Source organism: Psammomys obesus, unplaced genomic scaffold (genome assembly GCF_907164565.1).
Source record: "Psammomys obesus unplaced genomic scaffold, mPsaObe1.curated_primary_1811, whole genome shotgun sequence".
NCBI classification, from domain to species: Eukaryota; Metazoa; Chordata; class Mammalia; order Rodentia; family Muridae; genus Psammomys; species Psammomys obesus.
In genome coordinates, this window is record NW_026585689.1 from 24450080 (window position 1) to 24477148 (window position 27069).

At 36.7% G+C, this 27069-nt stretch overlaps 1 protein-coding gene across 2 annotated transcripts in view; it reads left to right on the plus strand.

The window, feature by feature from the left end:
* The window catches only part of Gbe1 (1,4-alpha-glucan branching enzyme 1), a 275110-nt gene that overhangs the window by 226089 nt on the left and 21952 nt on the right, over positions 1-27069 (plus strand). For both annotated transcript variants that reach the window (XM_055594620.1, XM_055594627.1), the window contains exons 13-14: positions 15167-15351; positions 16927-17057. In XM_055594620.1, coding sequence (XP_055450595.1) covers positions 15167-15351; positions 16927-17057 — 316 coding nt within the window. The remainder of the gene's footprint in view (positions 1-15166; positions 15352-16926; positions 17058-27069) is intronic.

Genomic DNA, 27069 nt, shown 5'->3' on the forward strand with positions numbered 1-27069 from the left:
TCTCTCTCTCTCTCTCTCTCTCTCTCTCTCTCTCTCTCTCTCTCTCTCAACAAACCCAGGCAGGAGAATTGGGATACTATTAGTATTGGCTTTGCAGTTTATTTTTCAGGGCAAAATTTGTTAGAAACAGAATTGCTTTTCTGTACAGAACGTGCTAAGTAATGGATTATTATTCCTTGTGTGCTATAGACTTAAAACTGAAAACTGCTGTGCTGAATCTTTGTCTCTGTCCTTGAGAAAGGATAAGATCTTTTCAGCATTTAGATTTTAGACAAGGAAAGTCCCACTTTGGAAAGGAACCACTTCTGGCCTGGCTTTATCTCCCTTCCTCAAAATGAGAGATCTGTACATACAGCAATTTAAATCTTGAGGTGTAACATCTCATATCCTAATCCAGGAAGGTGATAAAACAGGTGGGGATCTCAGCATAAGTACTAGAGAAAAAAAAAGCACGTTTACTTCTTGGCTTAAGTCTGTGTTGTTTTCCCTTGGGGTGGTTATTTTACATTGAGAAGTGGAGAAAACATTTATCTTCTCCTTTTATACATGCTCATGCACATGTATACTGGCTACCGCCTGATATATAAGACATAGTATGCATTTAGGTACACCATTTGTATATCAAATACAGACGCTAATTGTATTATATATGCCCATGAACGGATACACTGTCCTTGCAGCCCTAGTTTAGGAGAAAACTCATCATGTCTTTGATTTCCCTCTCTCCATTATTTAGTTTGCAAAATGGAGGCTTTGTTTGTCAGCTTTCTGTCATTATATAAGTCAATGGCAGTCAATTTACAAATGGCAAATTTGTATTTTGTTTCCTAGTTTGAAAAGTTTTGGTTCATGATTTATGGCGCCCATTTCATTGGTTGGTGCATAGAAAGAAACATCATAGTGGAAGCTTTGTAAAAATAAAACCAGTTGCCTCATTGCTACAAATAGTGTAGAGGAGGCCAGAGTCCCCAGTCTCTACCAAGGGCATGCCTAAAGAGCTGTACCTAGGGAAGTCCCACTATCCCTCACCTCTTAAAGGGTCAATCTTCTCTCAATAGATACATTCTGGGGCCCAAACAGTTAAGAACAGGGCCTTTGTGATATGAGATGCACTATGTATTTTATTCTTATGTAGAATGTCATCAGCCTTCTATTACGTATTAGCATTTTAAAATAACCATGAACTTCATGCCTAACCATGAACTTCAGAGTCCTATAGAAGATTCCTCTAGATGCAGAGGCTTTGCCACTTGTGCAGTCTTTATTGTGTCTTATGCTTCTGAAGGTTTGCATGTTGAGGACAAGTAAAAAATCATCTCCTCGGAGATGAGAATAAAGGTAAATTACTACACAGTGTGATTTTCACTACCCCTGAATCCCCAGATCTGTGTTGTAAATTCAGTTGCCTCACTAAGAACCTCGCCTCACTGGTGGAACATGCCCTCTGCTTCCAGCTCCAGATAGTTCCATTGAGTGAGTTTCTGACTGTGTGGTGTGCACTTGACTTGGAAATCTTCTCTCACTTGTCCTCATTCTCTCCTCTCTGTGAGGGGAGTCTCCATCGGTCATCTCTTTTGCACAAGGTCTCTTAGCATTTTCTATGGATTTCTAGAAATTTCAAGAAAAACAACATAGATCTCTCTCCGAAGAGGATTGACTAAGGCATCTAAGGTTTGTTTCTTTTTTTGTTTGTTTGTTTGTTTGTTTTTGTTTTTTTTTTTAGTTTTTTTTATGATTATTGCCTTTTGTAATTTATTCACTTTGTTTCCGAGTTATCCCCTCCCTCATCTCCTCTGGGTCCTACCTTTCCTCCTTCTTCCTCCCCTATTCCTCTTCCCTAGTCTACTGATAGGGCAAGTCCTCCTCCCCTATTGTCTGGCCATAGCCTATCAGGTCCCATCAGGACTGTCTGGATCCTCTTCCTCCATGGGCTGACTTGGTTGCCTCACGAAGGGGAAGTGATCAAAGAGCAGGCACTGAAAACTGGATGGCCAATCCTCTTCATGTTACTCAGTAAGGTTGTAATGATCCACAGGCTTCTCAGTGTGACCGAGTGCATGCTGCCTGCACTGCTGGGTTAGTAAATCTGTCATCACATAAAATGTTGTGCTGAGTGCCCTGATATTATGCCCTGCAAGCCTTTCTACCGAGTAACTCACCAATGGGAAACAAGAAAATTAGAAGGCAAGTTTTCCTGTGTCTAAGATCCTAGGTAGTTTTACTATATTATTGCTTCATTTCTCCAACCCTACACTCTGATAAATAAAAGCAGATAAAATGAGCTAGTATACTTCTTATGGAAGACTACAAAAGGATTATCTGGGTTTCTTGGGAGATTCAGTAATTTTTCTTTTTCATTCCTAAAAAAGTGAGAGAAGTTTTCTCTTTGTGGATCTATTTACCTATAAAATTTGAGACAATAAAGATTTCCATCCCAACTTGACAATATCTTAGCACACTGCTCTAAAAATGTTAACAATTTCTAAACATTTTATATTTTTGTGAGCAAGGCATTGTGCTAAGTGGTTTATATGTAATATTTCATTTAAAATCTTGTCCTATCCCTGATAATCTGGTCTAATTATCTTCATTTAAAGTATAGGAAAACAAAAAGTCCAGTGGCTTTCAAATTTATATGAGGGCTGTAAATTGATCTCAACATTGTCTACCTGCAGCATATAAATTTTTTCTGCTACCCCATAGAATCTGATGTTAGAATAAGGTCTAAAACCAATGCTACAATGGGACAGTGCTGTTGATGGAACTCTAGCTGTAGGAATCCATTCAGAGTAGAACACTGGGACCAGTCCTTCTGACAAATGCCACTGTTAAGATCCCCTCAGAGAGCTGAGTGTGGAGCTCAGTGGTGGAGCCGTGTTTTGATGTATGTATAGTCCTAGATTTAATTCTCAGATCACAAAGACAGACAAGGTCTTCACAGAGCACTGTCAGTACACCGAGGAAGAGCATAGCCGATATCCTTGGTAGAGAAATGGTAGGCCACCATGGAAGTCTTCCTGCAGAAGGAGGATGTCATTGCCCCAAGCTCCTTGCCAGATCTATGCACTAACCATGGGGATAGTGGCTTCAGGGAACTAAGCAGGTAAAGAAGAATGAGGTACCCATCACCTTAGAATGTGGACAGTGGTAAGAAACTTTGAACTTCACATAGAAGAAAAGGCTAGCTCATAGGTAGTTATGGAAGGATTGTACAATAGGTCAGCACAGACAGGTAAACTGTTAGATAACGTACTTGATTAAAACTGTGAAATAAGCATTCAGAAGAGTGGTCACCTCAACCCAGGCAGCACTGCAAGATATTTAGCCATCAGAATTCTTTTAAATTTGATTAAAACTGTGTATGTCTGAATTCTTTCCTCACTAGTCACATCAATAACTAGGACGTGTCCCATTCCCCTGGATGAGTTCAAAGTAATTGATTTCATTTTAGAGATCCATGAATATTATGAAGAAAAGATTCTGTTTTCCAGGACAATGCCATTACCACAAACTATCTAATTGTGGACTCAAGTAAGAGAGAAATTTATATGTTAATGTTCTCTAAGGTATCTTGTGCAAGAAGAAAATTGCATTGCTTAGGATACTTCCATTATACATTTCTATCTGTAACAATGGGCTGTTGAAGTACTGCTTGCCTATGCATGCAAGATTTCTGTTTCTAAGTGTGCAAGGAACAGCAGAGAAATTCTTTGAATTTTTGTTTTTTTATTTCACAATGTGAAAGCAGCCCAGGTATTTAACTTATTTAGTTGTTTACACTCTCCAGTCTAAGTTTTGTGGCTACCTATATAAAACATAGATTGTATAGCAGCTGTCTCAAAATGTGCCTATGTGCTTTTGAAATTTCCTCATAAACGCATGTGTTTTGATAGTTGACCCCAGCTGGTAATACTGTTTTGAGTGGCTTATAGGATACCATGAGGAGATAGGGCCTTAGGGGAGCAAGAGGGTTTCTGTTGGTGGTCTTATAGGTTCCTGGCCTGAGCTCCTTTTGCTCTTGGAAATATACAAGCTACCCTTAGCTCCCAGTACCTCAGAGAGCAGCTGGTTTTACCACAATCAACACCACTGTGATATTTGGAACTAAAATAAATCTTTCCTTCCCTGAGTTGCTTCTAGTAGGTATTTTGTTAGGTTGTTGAGGAAAATAATACATTCTCTTAATTTTAGTTATACAATGTATCATATTTTAAATAATTTGGTAGTAGAGAAAGAATCACAACTTGTTTGTCATTTTTAAAATCATTTTTATATAAGTCAAGTTGCTTAAAGTAATTTGTAACATAGAACCATAAATAAGAAATGCAAAAGTGAAATATTTGTAACTTTTATAAGTATGAACAGCACTGTTATAATGTCTACAATACAATTATTTTCTGTCCTTCAAAATGCATTTAGCTGATTATATCTATAATTAACTTAAAAGCTTATACTTACAATCTTAAAATATAAGTCCACTTCAGATTTTCATGGGAGAATTGCATTGGCTTGGACAAGTAACCCATGAATAGCTTTTCAAGTTTATTTGTTTATCATTACCTAACAAATATTTTATAATCACTTTTAATAAAGCCAAATAAAGCATTTGGCACTTTAGTTAAAAAAAACAAAACAAAACAAAACAAAAAACATTTAGCTTTATTAAAAGCTGGTATTCCTGTCAGAAATAGTCCCTGTTCCCCTTACTATGGAAAACCAATTGGTTGCTTAGCTACCACAGGTTACATCAGAGCAGAGGTTCTAGGTTATATCCATACATGGTCCTTGGTGGAGTGTCAGTCTCAGAAAAGACCCCTGTGCCCAGATATATTTGGTGCTTGTGGAGCTTCTATCCTTTCCACATCATACTAATTGTCCCTTCTTTCATATGATTCCCTGCACTCTGCAGAAGGTTTGGTTATGAGTCTTAGCATCTGCTTTGATACTCTGCTAGGTAGAGTCTTTCAGAGGCCTTCAGGGGTAGGCTCCTGTCCTATTACTTGTTTTCTCCTATGTCCAATGCACATCCCATTTGTCTTTCTAAGTGAGGGTTGATCATCTTACCTCTGACCTCCCCACCCCCCAAGGGAGGAGCAGTCCTGCTAGGCCACAGAGGAAGACTTTGCAGCCAGTCCTGAAGATACCTGATAAAACAGGGTCAGATGAAAGGGGAGGAGGTCCTCCCCAATCAGTAGACTTGGAAAGGGGCAGGGAGGAGATGAGGGAGAGAGGGTTGGGTTGGGAGGGAATATAGCTGGGATACAGAGGTAATAAAATGTAACTAATAATAAATATTAAATTAAATTAAAATTAAAAATAAAAAAACAGTAAAAAAAATTCTGAGTTACAACATTAGAAAAAATTGCTAACATATAAATCAGATAAGTGCTAATTAAAAACAGAGTTCCATAAAAAAAAAAAAAGCTAGTGGGTTAAAATGTCTTACCCACAACCTCAACTCAATTTAAAGAACCCACAGTGGTCAGAGAGAACCAAGTACCAAAAGTTGTCCTCGGACCTGCACATGAATGCTGTGGGTCTCTCCTTCCTGCACTCACATACATAGGGACAGTCTTCGAAGAACTCAGGAATTAATCTTAGAAACTATCAAGGATATTAAAATCTCACTTGAAAATGTACACTTTTTCAGTCTCTGGAGCTTATTCATATTTTAATCTGTTTCCCCTCCAGCTGGTTCCTCTTCATCACGTGGCTAACGGTGCCGATGTCACATTCCAGTATTCTCTTCACTTCTTGAACTTCTGAAGGTCCCCTTCTGCTTTCCTACACGTGGGACAGTCCACTTCCTAAACTTATACTGCTCGCTGACCTCAGATGTGATAAAACACCACGTAAAAAGCAAATTACAGAAGGAAGGGTTTATGTGAGAATTATGATTTCAGAAGGTTAGGATGCATGGCGCGTGTGTGGAGCTAGCAGGAAATAGGAACAGAAGCTGAGAGCTCATATCTTGAACTGCAAGCAGGAAATAGAGAAGACACAGGGAATGACATGAGTCTCAGGAAACCTTCAAGCCTGCCTTTTGTGACAAACTTTCTCCAGCAATGCCATACCACTCGACCTTGCCCCTGCAGATACCAACTAGGGACCAAGTATTCAAATGCCTGAGACTTATAGGGGACATCCTATTCAAAACACCACACTTATTGTTCCTACCCTGCATTCCAACTATTCACATAAGGGTTCTATTTTAATGGATCTCAGAAATAGGTATGTATGTATGTATGTATATATTCTTACTGATAGCCTAAAATATCTGCCAAATTATGAATATTTAGATATTCATGAGTCTTGATATCTGTCACTTGAAATGTTACAAGTTCCTTTTTACCCCCAAATACCTGACACATTTAATGATCTTTTCTTTGTAAAGTTTTGAGAAGTTTGGAGGAAACTTTGATAAAATGTTCATTTTTTTTCATAAATGCATTTATATTTCAGTCTCTGAAGGACTCAAATAGCTACTGTAGTGTGCTACAATTCTGGAGGTTATTTCTTCTTTTTAGTTCAGTTAATTAGTCTCTTGGCTATTTCCTTAATCTTTAAGCATGCCATTACATTTATTTCTGAATATATTTTTTCATGTTGTTTAAATTTTAACATTCATTTTACATAAAGTAAATGTTAGTTATATTTAATATCATATTTCATCCATGATTTTACATTTCATTTCAAGATTCCAGTTTCATAATCAGAAGAATAAAAGTGTATTTAGAGTGGAAAAAAATTCAGGTAGCATAATTAGCAACTGCAAGTCAAAGAACTGGGAAAAGATGTTGAAGCAGGATTCTTGGGTCATGATCAGGTACCTACATGTTGTCTTGCTTACTGGGCACTGGTTCTAAGTACAAGGAGTTGAAGAAATGACAGCAAAGAAATCTGTTGTTCCAGTAGAAATAAGTAGCACAATTTGAGGATATGGCTAGATGTTGGCAAAGCTAATCAAAGCTCTAGTTAATAGCAGTTGATGTTTGTTTTTTCATTGACAAACTGTTTCTCTGATTTAGAATGCTGTCTTTTGGGGGAGTACTTTATGTAAGATTTTATGGAAAACCCAAATGGAGAATAGTGGTATCTGTTTCTGTTCATGCTGTGTTTACCTCTCAAGGAGATTTATGTATGATGCTTTCAATGCAATTATCTTCAAAATATTAAGTTTGCTTATGTGATTTTCAGTCTTGTATTTTAATAGCCACCAATTCATAAAATTGTGTTTTGTTAAAAAATCTCACAAGAATGTTGTAACAGGCAAGGCCTGAGATAAGGATCTTCATTAGGGGAAGAAGAGTAATGTTGCCCACAGCTGCCCTGTTGTTTTGAAACCTTCTTATTTTTATTGGCATTGCTAAACCAAAAATAAAGCAAAAGCTGATATGCAAAGAAGCCTAAAATTGGCGGTGATCAGGAACATGGGTCAATGGAAATGTCAATAAATAGTAGACTGAGGCCGGTCAACTGATTATATTATGAGGTGTAAAAGTATTATATGTTAGAGGTAGTTAAGACTGTAATAGAATTGCTGTCCACTGATGAATGGCCATGGCAGAGGGACTGCTAACTAAACCTCAGCAGGAATAATCCCGAGATTCTTAGAGAAGCACTCTTCTCACTTCAGGTACTACTAGTGTTCAGCAAAACAGGTATTGATCTTCAAACAAATATTTTTGTCCAGCCTTCCCCACCTACTCTGTTTCTTATCACTTCCTTTGAGTATGGCATTGCTTAGCATTACAAGATTGTCTAGAGTTAGTTAATCTCTGTTACTGTATATGCTGATGTGATCAGAGAGAGATGAGGGTGAATCAGTGGTAGCATATCATGCCTATAGGCACAGTATAACTCCACTAATAAAATACTTGAGTCTAAACCTGAAGTGGTAATAACCACAAAACTCACAGTTTGCCCCATCTCTGAGTGTGTGGGAGAGTGTGTGTAAATCTTTCTGTTAGCCAATTTTGTATTTGTTTTATCATTTCCTTTTTCCTACCATTCCATGTTACCTAAGAATAAGTGGAATCTTTCAGTAGATGCCCTATTTAAATGTGAGATGCCCAAACCTCCTTCGACCAAGATAGCCATTAGGGACTACTTTCTTAGGATACTTTTCACTTACCGGCTAATGTTCTGAAATCAGGAAGAGTTTCACAGTTCCCTGTCATTTCCATCCACTTTGTTTTTCTTTGCATGGCCTACTCTCTCCCAGTAGTCTTATATTTCATGGAAAATAAAATATGCTTAAAATATATCAGAGAATTCCTTTCCAGTCACTGCCAATCTTTATACTAAAATATGTAAGTGGTTCTTAAAACACTCTGTTTGCATAAAAAATAATACCCAGTTCATTTTCAGTGGCTGAGTTTGTAATTTAATCTTTGGTTTTATTATATTTATTGTATATTATAATGTAAAATTTTATGTATTATATATATTATATTTCTATTTACTTCAAGTTTTTAAATGTGTAGACAATGGAACCTAGATAAGAGTTTACATATCAGCAAGAGCATTCGAAGCCCACTCTTTAGTAGACAAAGCATTATGAAGTAGAATACGGGCAAGGAGAAATAGACTGTAGTGATTTGCTCACTGTCCTCTAATTTATACTTTTCTCTTCCTCATACACATGTATGCTTTTGTTTATACTTCTTCTTTCCATTGATTCTTGGTATTTCTCTTATTTTTTTAAATATAAAAATCCAAATTTTTAATATTAAAGGAATTGTGTTAGACATTTACTTTTTATGAGTGCCTTTGCCTCAAACTGAGTATGCTAAAATTACAACTTATAACTGCTAGGAGTAGTCTTGTAAAGGAAACAGACATAATGTACTTAAATTATCATAAACTTAATAATAATAAATTACTGGGACTACATTCTATGCTTGCTGTTTTATTAGGTAGCAGAGATAACAGATTTAAATATGCCCAGTCTAATAGGAAAAAGTAGCATTATGGTATTTAAATAATTGCTTTAGTAAAGCAAAAAGAAAACCCAAATAAACAAAAAAAATAAAGGGTCAGTGTAAGCCAAAGGGAAGTGGGGAGGCCTTGTGTAGAATTGCTAAAGACATACTGGACTTGAGTTGAGGGTATTATGTATACACACACAGACACACACACACACACACACACACACACAGATACACACACACATGCATTTCTGTGCACAAGCATTAGGTACAGTCCCTGATGCTACCAAACCAAAGAAATGTAAGGGTTTTTAGAGACTAACCAGCTGTAACATAAACTATTAACCACAACAATAGTATAGCATGCAAAGTCCAAAGGAAGCACAGGTAAGTAATAAATATGCTTTATTTACAGCTCTTGTCCCCTATCTTTCCTAACACTTGCACATTCATAGAAGCTTTATATTTATATTGTTTAAAACAAGTACTGGGGCTGAATACAATGGGCAGAACACAGACATCAAATTTGAATGTTAGCCAACATGCTTTATGCTTGAATGGCATTAGAAAGTCACATTAATTACTTTTCTGAAATATTTGTAAATGGAAATAAATGATTTTTGTATTGAATATTTTTTTTAGATTTAAAGTGCCTTTGTAGCACATATTTATGTAGGAGGCACTCAAGAAACTTTAACTGCTTTTATTTAATATTTTTAATTATCATATATTTTATGTATTGGAATTGTTTTCCATTTGGCCAATAAAAGCATTAGAAGTTGTATAATAACGCTTCACCGTTAATTGTTCTGTAGTTTAGCATTTCAAAAACTATTTGTAAGCATGTCTGTATTCATTCTACTGCATCTATACATAATATAAAATTAATCTGACTTTGTACTATGGGCACTGGTGATATAGGGATATTTTTGTTGGTTTATTTGTTTTTTTTCTGTTTGTCTATTTCGTTTTGACAAGCTTCATACCCAGTCATCTGCCATGTACCTAACTCCTGGTTTCACCCAAATCCAAAAGTAGTTTGAATTGAAAATGGTCTACCCAATGTCTACAGCTTCTTTAACTGCCCCCTGCCAGGCTTCCTATGCATAATTGATCTGGGTGAAGAGAGCAAGATCTGGGGCAGAGGAGCAGAATGGAGCCACCTTGCAACCATATACCTAGCTTTCAGCACTGTATTGCTTCCCCCTGACACCTGTTCTAGTATCATACACATGGAAAATAATCACTATTCCCTCATTAGATGGTGCAAAAGGACAGGCACAACATCCCTCTTATTTAAGAGGATAAAGAAGTAGAATGTATCATCTGTAATGCACAGCATTGTAGTTTTACATTTACTATAAAATTTTTGAAGATACTAAATAGGGCACTAGTCTCTATTCTAATATAAATAGAGAACATGTAGTCATGAATATATGGCTGCTATTTATGTCCCTTTATCTGAGAATAAACAGAAAATTTAGTGTGGGCTTTTTTCTTGATGCACTCTTCAGTAATTTGCATGTATTCTCAGACAAATCAATGCCCTTTCCATTGATTGGTATCTTCTGTTACTAAATTATTCTCATGCGTAGGACTTCACTCGACTTGTATACCCACTCTAATCTTTGTGTGGCTGACATCTTTCTGGTGGGATGTGCTCTTTTCCTGAGCTCAGCCTTCTGTTTCCCACTTTCACTGGCTTTCCTTCTGTTTCTCTAGCCTTCCAGTTCCTATTCCACATCAACTTTTTCAACTTCTATCTTATTATATCCTCTTCTGCCAGCGATAGATGTATCCTTCCCAAGCCATTTTAAACACACCGCAGATATCATTTATCTTATGTTTCTCTAGGCTGTTCTCTAGGCCTAATACACAGAGATGTGGGCCCCTTTCTGGCAAAGTTAATTTTCTACCAGTCCAAGATAAAGTCTGAAAACTGTCTTCCTCTACTTGTATATGATGTAGTGTTGAAACAATCTTCCTTTACTCCCCCTGCCCTTAACACTGGCAATCTAGTCTTTACATCTGTTGAGGCAGGGGGATCTGGTATTCTGTCACTTTTCCCACTGTTTAGTGATCTCAGCTGTCACTGATTCTTTGCATCATTTAGACCAGCCCCTTTGTCTTTTCTCCCACATTAGTTTATAGGGCTTATAAAAAGAGGCGATACTGGTTCATGCTACATATGCAAACAAACAGTACTGAATATATAATCATCTATTAAGCTGTGCACACGACCAATGTAGAGCCAAAAGAAACCACCAGATGTAGGCAGCACACCCAACCATATCCATCAAAGAAAGAAGGGAGTGATTACATGTCCATTCTTCAAGAAAATAAACTATCAGAGCCCAATGTGGAAAATTATTTTATTCTGTGTTCTTCCCTTTGCTAAAACCATACTCATTATAGGCCTGAAGTGTAAAGTAGTTTAAAACAGAAGACTCCATTAAAAGACAGTTTTAGTGCAATTACGCAAAGAAGAAGTAAAATGATTTCCCACTCTTTAGGACTGTGCATTTTTTTCATATATACATAAACTGAGGAACAACAAAGAATTGTATATAGAGCACCGAGGACATGGTAGACTTTAAATAATTCCTAGGTAAAATTAGTATGCATTGCAGTTTAGAGAAACAAAATACACAAGCCTGCTAATCAAAATGTTCAGCTAACAGAGCTGAGGCTTTTCATTAGTTATATTGTCTTGAATTTCATCACTCTACCAGCTGGCTTCTTGTCAATTTATAGCTTGGACATTTACATCAAACAAAAAAAAAATTAATTACAGGGAAAGGAATCCCAATAGGAATTTTGCGCTTAGAGGTTTTTCACAATTAACCAGACATGAATGGAAATGTGTATAGAGGAAATGGAAAGGAAGAGAAAGAACTTTGTAGAATTTTCAAGAATCATTAACTGTAGCAGCATTAGTCACCTGCTTTCCAATTTTGTTCTAAAATGTTTAGGCATATAAGGGAGCCTTCTTTTTTCAGAAAGCACGTCAAGTCTGTTACTCCATTGAACTCAGTGAATCATGACATGCACTATGAATTTTCTTACAAGTTGTCCCAAGTGAGAGCTCAAAAATTGTTCTCTTTCCATCATTTCAACTTTGGTAACATCCTGTATGTTATGCTACTGATCATAATCATAATGAGCTGAAAGGTGCTTTGATGGTGAGTGCCTAGTTACTTGTAATGCCTGTTTGGACTCAAAAGTATTGTTCTCAAGTATCACAGTCATTGCCTCTGGGTCCCACAGTAATTTCAAATGTGACTTTCCTAAGCCTCTTATCTGTTGAATAAAACAGCCAGCAGTTTTAAAAATGCTTCTCCCTTATTTTGCTTTTTTGTTTGGCTGCAAATTCTTTTCTTGTGATTCATATTCCTAATTCCTAAGATTCAAATAGAAGCTCATTCTTTGTCAAATACATTGAAGGCTAAAATGCCTAGTAAGTATGAAGAAAACATTTCGGCTTAAAAAAATGTATATAGGAATACACATAAGATGTATTATTCCTTAGGATACCATGGAGTCTCTGAGTACCTATGGAATTAATCAAGTAGTGTGTACATATATGTGGCATGCATACATAACATCAATTTGTGATTTAAAATAGTATTTTCCATTTGATTAATTTCAAATGCTTATTAAGACTGTGTTGTTCCCAGCCCATAGAGTGGTAAATAAGTAATTTCTCCACCTTCTTGGCCATCACAAGAATACATTTAGGTTTCTGATCATTTTTAATGAACAGCAGCCTTTAGTTATCAGCTCATTTCGGTGTCCATATTTCATTGTACTGTTTTGAGCAGTGCCGTATTTTCTCAGTAATTTGTAGACCACAACCGAGGAGAGCATTTTTTTTTTAACTTTTTGTAATGATAGTATTTTTCTTCATTAAGGTTGTGAGCGGGGAGCTACTAACAGGCACTTCTCACATTTTGTGGTTCATCCTGTGAATGCTTTGCTGCTCTTCCAAGGTCACTTTGACAGTCTTTCTCGTGATTTACTTCCATTTACTTTGCTCTTGTGTTTATGATTTTGACTCAAAAAAAAAAAAGACAAAAAGGAAGAAATTTGATGTTGGGGTTTGTCTATGTTAATCTCAATTTGCTGCAGGTTGGCCATCTACAACTGTGATAACATCAAAACCCACTCAGGAGAATGTTTTGTCTGCAGTCCCAGACACAGTTTTGTTTTTTAAAACTTTTTGTGTTGCTGTTATTTAGCTTTCTCATTATTTAAGTTCAAAACGAAGCCTCTCCAGGGGAGGGTTTTCAGAAAATCTAAGTGGGATTTGACCCTTTGTGGGTTTAATGACACTTTCATGGGGGTCACAGATCAAATATCCTGAGTGTCAGATATGTACAGTATGATTCATGACAGTAGCAAAATTACAGTTATGAAGTAGCAACAAAAATAATTCTACGGTTGGGGTCAACAAAACGTGAGGAGCTGTATTAAAGGGTCACAGCACTAGGAAGGTTGAGAACCAGTGATCCAAGTGATTCTAGTGGAGATCAATATGTGATTACTTAATAAGAGTCTTATCATATCATGGCTTCAAAAAAGGAACTCTGTTTTTTTATCTTAGAAATTTTATTTCACGTTCTGTATTTAAGAGTGTACTTATTAATTTGTATTTCAAAGAAGTAAATTCATATTTGATAACATATATAATTAAAAATTGTAATGGGTACAAAAACCCTAATTTGTATTGTGATACCAAATATTTGTCCCTGATTTTAATTTAAATAACCGAATGAGTCCAATTTGGGCATCATGTGCTCCTGGATCTGGAGCCATTCACTGGAGCTTTAGTCCACACCCTCACTGAAAACCTATTATCTTTCCATAGCTTCTTTGTAGGGTGAAGGCCCATGAGTTCCCCCAACCCCTTGATGCTGGCTTAATCTTACACAATTTTTGAGTTTGAGTTTGAGTGCAGTATTCTAGTCATGTCCATGCTGTAGTGAATCTCTCCAGTCCTCGCTGACCTCTGGCTCTTTCAATTGTTCTGCCCTCTCTTCTGAGGTGGCACTAGAGCCTGGGTGGTAGGAGTGGTATGGATATCCGCTTGTGTCTGAGCATGTCAATGATACTCATTCTTCCTGGAGCAAAGGATTGATTTTAAGTGTTCCCTTGTCTTAGGGAGCATCTTGAAGTCATTGTAGGCTCATGGGGACAGAAACCTTTCCCTCCTCTGCTGTCCTGTGAGCACATCCTGTGAAATAGTCCATCTAGAGTAGAATACTAGAATTTAGTGAAGTGCTTGCAAGTAGCTTACTTCTGCACAGTTATTATTTTATGATTCTAGACCTTATATGTTAAATGCAAACTGCACAGTTTCCTAACAAAGTTTGCTATTTAAAGCCATTCCATGGCAAATCACTTTGATTACATTTGGCTTCTGTTTCTTATCATTATAGCAAAAAAAAAAAAAAAAAAAAAAAGAAAAGAAAAAAGAAAGAAAGAAAAAAATTAATCTCATCCAAGTCTCTCATTTGTAGACACAAATGGGCCAAATTTTAAATTCACATCTAAAGTAAGTGGGAAATCTGACAAAAGAAAATCTATGTGTGTGCTGACTGTGCTGTGATTGGAAAGTCTTCATATTTTAATCAGCTGAAGCTGGACAATGGGGCTTCAGAGTCTAAGTGTGGTACACCTTGGTTTTTGATTTTTGTTTTTGGGTTTTTTGTTTGTTTTGTTTTGTTTTGTTTTGTTTTGTTTTGTTTTGGTGGTGGTGGTATGGCTTATATGTGTGTGATGCATGTGAGTATATACGTGTTCGTGCCTATCTGCATACAAAGGGAGGCAGGAGAAGATCAGGTGCCTTCCTGTTTGCTTTCTACCTTACTGCCTTGAGTTAGCATGTCACTGACCCAGTGGCACTTGGATTTGGCTACCCTGGCTTGCTAATGTGCATCAATTATTTGCCTCTCTTCACCTGGTGATGACACATGCAGCCATGCCTGGCCTCGTGGGTATTAGAGATTTGAACTCACATACTCACACAAATGCCCTTACCCCTGATCCTCCTCTCCATACCTGGTACATTCTGCTTATAAAGTAGATACCTACATTATTTACAGATCTAAGAAATTAAGCTCTACGTTGATTTCTACAGGTTTGAAAATAGCTAATTACAGAGTTTTCTTAATAAGGAATGCTACTGTTTCTACCTGATTTTCACATTTGAAAAATGATTGTTTGTTTTAATACAGGGAATGAATTTGGACATCCTGAATGGTTGGACTTCCCAAGGAAAGGGAATAATGAGAGTTACCATTATGCTAGAAGGCAGTTTAATTTAACTGATGATGACCTTCTTCGCTATAAGTTCCTAAATAACTTTGACAGAGATATGAATAGACTGGAAGAAAGATGTGGTTGGCTTTCAGCTCCACAGGTAAGCTCTTTGCTCTAAATGTGATGTTTTAGTCACCAGGGCTGGTCATGCTTAGAATGGCAATCACATGAAATCTGCATGCAGACCTTCGGAGCAACTTCATTATTCAGTGTGTAGTGCCCTGTAATGTACTGTAGGTTGTCAAAACATGTCACAGGATTCTCTCCCATAGATAATGAAAATCCTAAGCATACAGCTGGCCCTGCGTAGTTTCCTGGTTAGTTGGTTGTTGTTGTTGTTTAAATTTAGTAATTTTCATTTCAACTGGTTAAAAATAAATGGCAGATGCTCTGCATGAAACCCATTTTGGAAATTGCTGTAAAAACATCTTAATTGTTTTGACTGGTTTTCCTTTGTGTAAATAATTATGCTGTCATAAAGAAACTACATTGACAACACCTAGATTTTTTTATTCCTGTTTCCCCCTTTTTACTGGCCTCTAACTTGTCATTTCAATAGATGCCATTATACCTGCGTGCTGCTTTGTATTTTGCATAAGTCTGAACTCTCCTCTGGAATTAAAGTCTCAGTTTTCAATAAGTTTGAGAAAATGTAATTAACAGGTGCAAATTTTATACAGGCTTTTTTTCCTCCTTGCAAAAATTAGCATATAGTATGTGCTAGTTATAATCCATTTACTTTCTATTGATACTGTTTAAAATTACTGTTGATGTGTTTTTACTTTGGCATCTATTGTTTGCTGTTTAATGACTGAACAAAGGTATTTGTATATTCCAAAACACTGTCTACATGATATGCATGCCCTAATCATGTTTATTAGATATGCCATTTCCATAAAAAGAGCAAAATGATGCTTCTTTTCAGTTGGAATAAAGTGGAATACCAAAAGGCACAGTGTTTACTCTGGAGCTCTAGTTCTCACTGCTAAATTACCAAGGGAGATGCTGCTGATCAACACGGCAATAAATCTTCAGCACTAGAGTTGGGTGAGAGTGGAGCCAAAGATACAAAGGCTTTTAAAAACAGCTATTAACAGACAATCATGCAGTGTGCAAAAATAATTTATTCATAGACCTTTCATATTATTAAGAAATATCCCCAGCACATTGCAGTGAACTTTAGGCTGCCATCGAGTCTCTACAGAGTTATGTAAAATCAGGGTTATCTAAAAAAAATCAGTTTTCTGATATTTAGTAAAACTATAATTTCAAATCTGGATATAATGTTATAGTAACTTAAAACTAATTTTATTTACTTTACCTCATTAATGGGTACTAAAACAAAGTCTTGAGGAAAATGCATTTGTACTTAGGTCTAATATACACAAATACTACGTACTGCACATGCCACGGTTTTTACTTCATTTGTATCCACAACACTAATCCTCTATTTGTGCTCTCAGGGTGAAACATGGACAGTTGGGTTTTTATATGTTTAAGCTATTTCTTATATTATTTGGTAAAATTATAACATGCAAAAATATAGATCACAGCAATTTCATTTTGGCACAATAATGAACAATGCATATTAGGAATGACAAGACAAAACTCTAGGAAATAGTTTCCTTGAAGCAGCATCTCCTAGTGATGTAAACATAATGTGTTATCCCTGCAGGCCTACGTGAGTGAAAAACACGAAGGAAATAAGATCATCACCTTTGAAAGAGCAGGACTTCTTTTTATTTTCAACTTCCACCCAAGCAAGAGCTATACAGATTACCGAGTTGGGACAGCACTACCAGGGAAATATCCTTTTCTCTGCCAGTGGATATGGCTATTAAATTTCAGTATTTCATAGGATAAGCACATTGAAATAAGACTAACATGTATCTTGAACTCATCTGAAAAGTAAGGGTCTTGAGGTAGCTAACTTTGCCTATCTTAGTTGTCTTGAATTATTCATGATCTTTGCTTAAACCCTGAAAATTACAATTCTGGAAATTGTTGAAAGTAGTATTTTGTTCTAATAAGCAATTAATCTGCAATTCATTTTCTATATAAAATAATTTATTGTTGCTTCTGATAATCATCTCTTTACCCCACTTCTCTGTCTATTGAGGAAGAATATATAACTCAGTGGTCCTTCTGCTTTCTCATTCTCTTTTTAGAGAATAAGCATAGCTCACTTTTTAGATCAGAATTGGCAAATAAGCAGGCAGGGGAGGGATGCACAAGAGAATGAGCAAGGGAAATATTTCTGATGTTCTCTATTTATATTCACAGTATCTTAGCATCTATTTCAGTCCTTTCTGATATCTTTGCTATACTACTGGAGCAGAGAAATATAAAAACAAAGTATTTTGTATGACATAATGTACAATATATGGTAGAGAAGCAGAAATATTCCATGGGAAAACAAGACAAGGAAAGGAAAAAACAGAGGGTAAGAATGATAAGCCTATACCTTGGATTTAGCATTTATATAGTAGAGTAAAATAAGGAAGGCCCATTCCAGTGGTTGCAAGCATAGACCATCCTTAGATAATGGGCAGTTCAAAAGATTAATTAAAGAATAATAAAACTACTGTGATAAAGCTAACAGCATACATTGGAATCATGTTATAGGAAACTTTTAAAGCTATATTAATCGGGGTTAGCTTTTTTCTTGAGATTTTATGAAGGTTTTTGAACTAGAAATTTACTTGAAAAGAATGTATGTAGTAGAATAAGTTTTCCCCTCCAAGTCTGTAAATAAATTGCATGAAAAGACAGATTGCATATTCGGGTGTTAACTGTGGGATATTGCAGACTACCTAAAGCATAACTATGGCATGACCTAAAGTGATGGAAACAGATTGACAAATGGCACATTAAGCTCTTTCTGAAGTGAGCAGACTCAGCAACTGTGTAAGGGGAAATGCAGAGTTTCATTTTATTCATTTTTATTTTTGATTTGTTTTTTTTTATTTTTACATGATTTTTACATATATTTTGATCATATTCCTCCCCTTCTTTCAATTCATCCCAGATTCTCCAACCTACCTCTCTACCCACCTAAGTTTAAGTTTCCTCTCTTTCTCTTCCCCCTCTCTTTCAAGAAATAACAGAAATAGATAAACTGTATACGAAAAACTAATGAGACAAAAATACCAAAACAATCAAGCAAATAATAATAATAATAATAAACCCATAAAATAACATCAAGTCTATTTTTTGTTAACCAAGTCTCTTGGGCATGAGGCCTGTTCTGGAGTGCGGTGGATACAGCAGGTGACATTGCATTGGAGAGAACTAGTTTTCCCCCTTCCCAGTAGGTTTTGCAAATACCTCTTTAGCTAGGGATGGGGCCTTCTGTCTGTTCCCTTTCTCAGTGCTGTGTTGGTGGTCCTTTTGAACTTGTACAGGACTTGTGTGTTCTGTTACGGTCTGTGAGTTTCTGCTTATCAGTCCTGTTTGACTAGAAGATACTTTTTCATCAGAGTTATCTACCATCTCTGCCACTTAGGATCTTTCTACTTCCTCTTCTGCATAGCTCCCTGTGCTTTGAGAGAAACATTTTGATAAAGACATCTTATTTACTGCCCGGTGAACATTAAGGGCTCAGTGCTTCAAAGTCGCTCTCTCACTGCATGCTATTCATTGTGCTTCTCTGTGTTAATTTCCATCTACTTCAATAAGCTTATCTGATCATGCTTGAATGACTCTCTAGTCTATTGGTTTAGCAATATCTCATTAGGAGTCATCTTTTCATTGTGTTCCTCCAGCAGAAAAATCTCACTAGGTTTTCCCTTAGGCCAGGTTCTCAGCTTCCCCTAGGCTCAGGTTCTCAGCTTCTTTAAAAAGTGTCAGGTAAGGGTTTCATCTCATGAAGTGAGCTTTGGAACCAATCAAACAGGGGTTGCTTACTTCATAGCATCTGTGCCACAGTTGCACCAGTGTGTTTCACAGGCAGAATGCTATGGTAGGTTATGAGGTTTGGAGCTGGGTGATATTTGATGATCACTTCTTCTTCTAGTAGGGTGCAAAAAGGATTCTCCAGCAACATGAACACTAGTCAGTAGGGGTGAAGCTTCTCGTTGGCACCAGCTCCATTGCTTACCAATGACACAGGTAAGTGTGTCAGCGTAACCAGTAGGTTTGCTTGCTTTTAGCCGGGCCAATGAGACTCCTTTGACCAATGACTCAACATAATTTAACTCATCCCTATCATTGGATAATTTACTTGGTAACTTAAGATTTCTGGTTGGGGCATTGTCTTCCACATTATATGGAGACTCCACTTATATTCCTTTTGTACATGTGTATATTTTAGGAATCCTTTACAGTATAATTATCCCTGTCCACATTCCCTTATTTACCCAGCTTTCCAGTGCCCTTTTCATTCTACCTGAATATTTTTGTGTCCCCATTGATCTCTTCATAATACCTGGGCCTCTTTCCTGCATCACATAGATTTGTAACTCATGGATGCTTGTTTTTTTCTATTGTCTGCCTAATTCATGTCTTTAAACAAATAAACAAGAGCTAATATATGTATGTTATTGAGTATACTAAAGACATTTGCATTTTAATGTCTGTTTGAATTCTCAAAAAAAAAAAATTAAGAGCTATAGATTTAGAGAAATTTTGTGATCATTTATCTCCCCTGCCAGGTAAACAAAGGAGCAGGAAAGGAGCAGCACTTCCAAAATATGCTTGCACTACCTCTCATGATTAACCATATAAATGCCATAGTTCTAACTCAAGACTAAAATCATACTGTCATTTTGGTTTTGACAAGTTGTGTTCTGCCTGACCAGTTTAGTCCTACTCTCACTGATGAAGTTACTGCTAATAAAACAGTTTCTCATTCTAAGGATCTGTTTCACAAGATGAAAATGCAAGTTTTTAATTATTAAAAACACCAATTCTCAGAACAGTGCAGGGAATCATTTGAAAGAAGGGGGAATTAATAAGACCTGGAGAGGACAGGAGCTCCACAAGGACCAAATATATCAGGGCATAGGGGTCTTTCATGAGACTGTTCCTCCAACCAAGGACCATGTATGGATATAAACTAGAACCCCTGCTCGAGTGTAGCCCATGGTAGCTCAGTATCCAAGTGGGTGTCCTAGTAAGGGGAACAGGGACTATTTCTGACAGGAACTCAATGGTGAGCTCTTCAACCCCCTATCCCTGCTTGGGGAGGAGCAGCCTTGCTAGGCCCCAGAAGAGGACATTGCATCCAGTCCTCAAGAGACCTGATAAGCTAGGGTCAGATGGAAGGGGAGGTGGTCCTCCCCTATCAGTGGACTTGGAAAGGGGCAGGGAGGAGATGAGGGAGGGAGGGTGGGATTGGGAAGGAATGAGGGAAGGGGCTACGGCTGGGAAAGAAAATAAATAACCTGTGATTAATATAAAAATAAAAATAAAAAAACACCAACTCTCCCAGACTTTCTCTATCAGACTAAATGCCTGGAGTTCCTTCCATCTTTTGTTTCTTTCTTCCCTCTTCTCTCCTTTCCTTCCCTCTTTATTTTATATGAAGTAAATTCTTCCATCCAAAGAGAAGCTGCCAGATCTAGCAGCACAGTTTCTAAATGTGGATAGGCAAGTGTGAGGTCAGGGGCACATGTACTGTGTTACCATGCTGATGTCTGAGTTATAGTGTCATTATTATCTCAACAAATACATCACACATCCGGCTCTGATTATACTCTTGTTCAATGGAAGTCTTAAACTTTACTTTAGAGGCTCTGCTATGAGATCTGAACTCTTAAGCTTTATTAGGTAAATTATTTTAACTCAAAATTCAAACATAACAATGAGCATGAAAACATACAATGGATATTAGTTTTTACCTTCTATCCTTTTGAGAGGGATGTTAAAGGAGTTCTTGAGTGGATGCTTTTCCACTGTGAATCTGTTAAGACTGTGCCATATTCCTTAGGCAAAAGAGAGATTTCTTCATGCATCTTCTTATTGTTTGAAGCTTAAAGTTCTTTTTATAAAGCATAACATTTTGAAAGTCTCATTTGCTTTTGGTCTTTCATCATTTTTACTTACTCTTTCACCTTTAAACTATTACAGCATGCTTTTAGATATAGAAAGTAGGACTAAATTAAGATCCTATTATTGTATTTCCGACTTTACCAAAATGTTCTATGATAATTGGTTTTTCCATATGTAAATTGAATGCAGATAGTTGCTGTGAAGCTTCTTCAGTGTCAGGACTGGATATATTCATCAAGTAAAGAAATTCTTCAGATTCTAAATTCCTAAGAAGCTAAATTTGATACCAGTAAAACTTCAAGTTTCTGGAAAAGTCATTTGAATTTCTTCTGTCATTATAAAGTACAAGTATGTTACAGATAAAATGCTTAAATTCTCAAGCAATGTCAATACTTGAACCCGTATATCTAGCATATCATATAGCAAGACAACAACCTGACGCAGATCTTTGGAGAATTTTTGGTAGCTGCCTTCCCAGGGACTTACCAAGGGTGCTATTTGGGAGATAATGCCAGATAATGGAGGAAAAACTTTATGTATGCTTTTACCTTTCTTCAAAATAATATTAAAATTGGAAAATTGAGAAATAAGACTTATTTGGATCAAGAAGGTTTTGAATATGGTCTTCGTGGTGACTATCAAAGGGTAAATATTCTTTCTTCAAAAGATTAGCACCTACATCTAGTTGAATAACAAAAACAACAGCAAAACTCCTTTCCTATGCAGGCATGTCAGGTGTCATTTTTGCTGCTAATCGTCAGTGTAAAAAAACCCAGGGTTCTCCAATTTAGTGGGTAGCAATGCGGTGATGCATAGCTGAGACATCCATGCTGGTGGTAAATAGGCAGGTTTCACATTTCATGCTTAGAAAGGGAGACTATATTTTGCCAATATGTTATATTTTCACATTGTTCATCCATAAAGAGGAAAAATCAATACCCTTTGTATTTTATGTATCACTGTTTCATTTCTTCACCTAGAATATCATCAAGTGAGTATTGAATCAAAATTAAAACTTGTGAGCCCCGAAGGAAAAACCTGTTCTCTCTAATCCATAATACAAATGGTAGTGCCACTTTTAAAGTAATGTGGAGAAAGTTGTATATTGAGGTACATCTTCTAAAGGCCTTCTGATATTTTTAAGGTATTTAGTCTTATATCCCTGTGCACTGTATGAGGAGAATTGTATTAGCCTCGTGTAACAGACCTGTAGACATGCCTGTGAGGCTTTTACTCTAGCATGTGGCTTGTATAATCAAGCCGTGCGTTTTTATGCAACTCATGCTCTTCTAGTTATTTCATGGTGCATTTTTCTTCATTTCTATACTTTCACATGTGTTTTGGCATGATAGTAATATTGCGATTAGTGATTATTTGTTTCTATATTGTTAAAAATTGTTTTGTTATAATTCTGGAGAAAATGAATTGCACTAGAAAATAGTTTAAAAAAAAAATAGGATCATGGCCATTTGCATGCTTTTGCAGCCATCGCCTTTCCCACTTCAGGGTCATTCATCACGTTTCCTTCCCCAGGAAGTCCTCCTTGTCTTCTTTGTTAACACTTTCTACAGAAAGAAAAAACATTTTTTTTTAAAGATAAACAAAGGTAATCAGGTCCTGTTCTATCATTGTTTTCTATATTCTAAAATGGAATGTCGATCACAACATAGAGCTATGTAATAGTGCAAACTTACAGCCTCAAAGGTTATTTTAAAACATACGACTTGGTCTGTTACGAATGAGTATCATGCTGAAAGAATACACAACAGAACAGTCACCAGTTTTTAAGTCATCTGTCAGCATGCTGCTGGGGTAGAGATAGTCATGATCTTGTCATAATGTCCTCTTTCCAAATGACCTTTCAACAGTGCCAAGGTTAGGTGCTAAAAGAAAAGGAGCCATCAAAATCGAGGCTCCTGAGGATCATGTGAGTGCAGGCCAAAAATAGTTAAAGCTAAGGGAACAGATGAGTAAATGCTTGGATTTGACCTGAGATCTTAAAAATATATTTTTTTATTAAACTGTTGCAAGATGTGCCTTTTAAAATGTAAATTCAGAATGTGACATTTGCAACCAGTATACAGGTTTTCTAATGAGCAAATAAGGTCATTTGGATGACTCTCTGGAGTGTGATTGCTGAAGGCAGAGCTGTGTGGCTTGGTTTAGAGAAACCTTTTGAAGTGTCGTTATGTAACATTGTTCTATAGAATCGGGAATTTATGAAACACATAAAGGCAAAGGAATTAATTTAGGATTAATTGCATGCTATTTTATGTCAAAGGGATACAGTACATATAAAGGATAATTTCTCAACTAAAGAAATAGAGTGAAAGAAGGGGGAGATTGAAAGATCTGGAAGGAACACAAGCTCTACAAGGAGAGCAACAGAACCAAAAAGTCTGGGCACAGAGGTCTTTTCTGAGACTGATACTCCAAACAAGGACCATGCATGGAGATAACTTGGAACCCCTGTTCAGATGTAGCCCATGGCAGCTCAGTGTCCAAGTGGTTCCCTAGTAAGGGGAACAGGGACTATCTCTGACATGAACTCAGTGGCTGGCTCTTTGATCACCTCCCCATGAGGGGAGAACAGCCTTACCAGGCCACAGAGGAGGACAATGCAGCCTGTCCTAATGCAACCTGTTAGGCTATGGTCAGATGGAAGGGGAGGAGGACCTCCCCTATCAGTTGACTTGGAGAGGGGCATGGGAGGAGATGCCGGAGAGAGAGCGGGATTTGGGGTGAATGAGGGACAGCGCTACAGCTAGGATACAAATGAATAAACTGTAATTAATATAAAATAAAAATTACAATTAAAAAAGAATAATAAAAAAATAGTCTAGATTTGCTCTTTCGGTTTTACAAGATATAAATGTTTTGGTAAAACACAAAACACATGGACAAGGATTCTTCCTGAAATGTATGGCAATGACTTAGAACACATGCACACATATTTTCTTTTTTGTTGTGTTTCTGTGTATTTCTTTATCATGCTTTTTTATGTGAACAGGGGAACATGAACAAATGTCAGTTTTGTACTTATTGCCTTTTTCATATTTAGTTTTGAAGAATGCATTCACACACATGTATACATATGAGCTGAGTTCTTTCTCTTATTCAGTCTCTAGATAGCAGTATTACCTTTAAACATTTCTTAGGAGTCTGACTGATTATATTTCCTTATTAAACACTTCTCTGCCGTCCCTGTCATTAACTCATATAACATTTTTAGATGGGCCTAGTATATATTCATATGACTGTAGGCAGTAATGAATAAACATGACTTAATGTGTAAACCTGACTTTTTAAATTATTGTTTGGTGTGGTGAGAAGGGATGGGGGTGCTTCACGCTGAATAGTTTCTGTGGTGTTGTGAAATAGTCAAGAGCACTTGTGTTTCAACTCTTGGGTTTCTAGTATGTCCTGACTTTGGAAGGTCATACACAATAGTCCAGTCTAAATTCCTGCCCCCATCTCATACTTTTCTATATAAAAATGAATTTGGAAATATAATAACCTTTAAAAACAATACATATTTACCTTATGTTATACGATCAGTAATGGAGAGGGGAGCTTTCCACCAGTTTCTAAAAGGAAGTCTCACAAAGGAAACAAACTACGCTTCAGCACGAGGTGCATGCCCAGCAGCAGAGGGCCAACGAAAATGAACTCTGACATTTTTGTCTCCCCAGGGCCCATGTAGCGGTTACAGACTTCAGAGGTGTGATCTGTTAACTGTAAATTCATAATTTTGTTCTCTGTGCTAGAACAGCGTCTAGAATGTTACTAGTGGAGGAGTACCATAGATTTAAATTAAGAATTTCTTTTCAGTGTTTTATCACTGAAGCACCTATTCATTGTATTGGTGTGATGATTGGAAGTTCTGTGAGTAGTGTTGTGATGTTGTAAATATTATATTGTATTTGTACTTTATTTTATTTATTAGACTATTTAGAATCAACAGGTAGTCTTACTCATTATAGCCTGAACTCTGTTTTTTTTTTTTTATGTCATGTCTGATTCCCAATTCATTAACACATAAGAATTCTTTTAAGTCCCCTTTCATACTGTAACTATACCTTGTCTGGTCTGCTAAGGTTCATCCTTATTCCTGTGCTATATTTCCACCTTTGCTTCTGGTCACACGCCTTTCCCTATGTAGCAGCAACATTTTAGTGTGCTTTGTTTTTCTTCCTCAGTTCCTTTGTGAAATAACCCATTCTACCTAAGCCAGTTCTCATCATTAATTCTCTTCTTTGCCATCCTTGCCCTGAAGCAATCATAGATCCTCTTAGATTTAACAGTTCACACTGTGATGGAATTCCCTGTTGACTGGCATGCTTTTGCCTCTGTTCTCCTAACCAGGATCTGTATAGGTGGGTGATGATAGATGAATGTTAGGAATACTGGGAAGTATGAACTCTGATTTTTAGACGACGTAGAACTCAAACATGACCTTTGCAGACTATTCAGATTAAATAGAATTACTTGGGGGAAGAAGCCTCTGTGCTTATTTTAAATTATTGTCACAAGTTAAATTTCCATAACACTTCATAGACTTTCATTTACATTGGATCATCCAACCCTCACATCATGTCAGTAAGGCTGGCCAGACCCAGAGTTCTCATCCTCAATCTACATATGAGGATCAGAAAGATTTATGACTTTCAAAAGGTCAAAGTCCCGGTAAGTGAATACATGAAATTTAATCGAGTTTCTCTATTTCAGCACAGTTTCATATTTGGATAACAAATCATCTTTCTTCTTGCCCTACAGAAATGCTGTTACTGTACATAAAGCATGTCTTGCTAATTACAATGGTATTTTTACTTGTGTTCTCTTTGCCTCCTTGCAAAAGTTAATGGTTCCTCTGACTAAATTCTTTTTTGCGGTTGTCTTATGCTCCCCAAGTTTGCAACATTCAGAATCACAGCTCAATATGAATGGAAATTTTTTCCAGCTTTATTGGAGCATAACTGATGAATTAATGTTCTGTAGATTTTTAAGTACACAATATGCTATTTTAATACACAGACTTAGTGTAAATAGTTACTTCAGTCAACCTACATAGTCTCCACCTTGCATAGTTACCTCCTGCATGTACATTTGCGAGTGTGGTGGGGATGCCTATAATGAAGACTTAAAGTTAGTTATACTGTCAACTCTATTTATTATTAACTGGAGTCATCATGCTGTGCATTAGGTCTCCAGAGTTAATTGACTAAAAGCCTTCCATTTTTCTTATGTCACATGTTTCCTTGTCCTGTAGCCCACAGCAACCACTGTTCATCTCTTTTAAGAATTCAACTTTTTAGATTCTCTATGTAAGAGATATCATATAGTATTTGCTTTGTTATGGCTGGCTCATTTCCCTTAATATAATATCTCCTGGGTATATTATTATTGTAAACAGTTCCTTTTTGTCAAATATTCCATTACAGATAAACACTACATTTTTTTATCCATTCCATTTTGAACATTGAAGTTGTTTAGCTATTGTGGATGGTTCTACACATCCTTCAAACACCTGGCCTTCTTCTTGTTGTCTATACCTAACAGTGGGTTGTGCATTCATGGTTATAGGCCTTCATTATATTTTCCACAGTAGCTGTACAGACTTTTAGTCACACCACTTTGCTTCAAATCCTTGCCAATGATTCTCATTGAACTATTTTTAGTATATGTGATTCTAACATATATGTGGTAATGGGCTACTTTTGGTTACTGTTTCCCCAACAGTGATGTTGAACACATTGTTTCATGCCCTTTCAAAGGGGTATCCAATTTCCCACCAAAAATTATTGACTAGATGGACTTTTCTTTATTG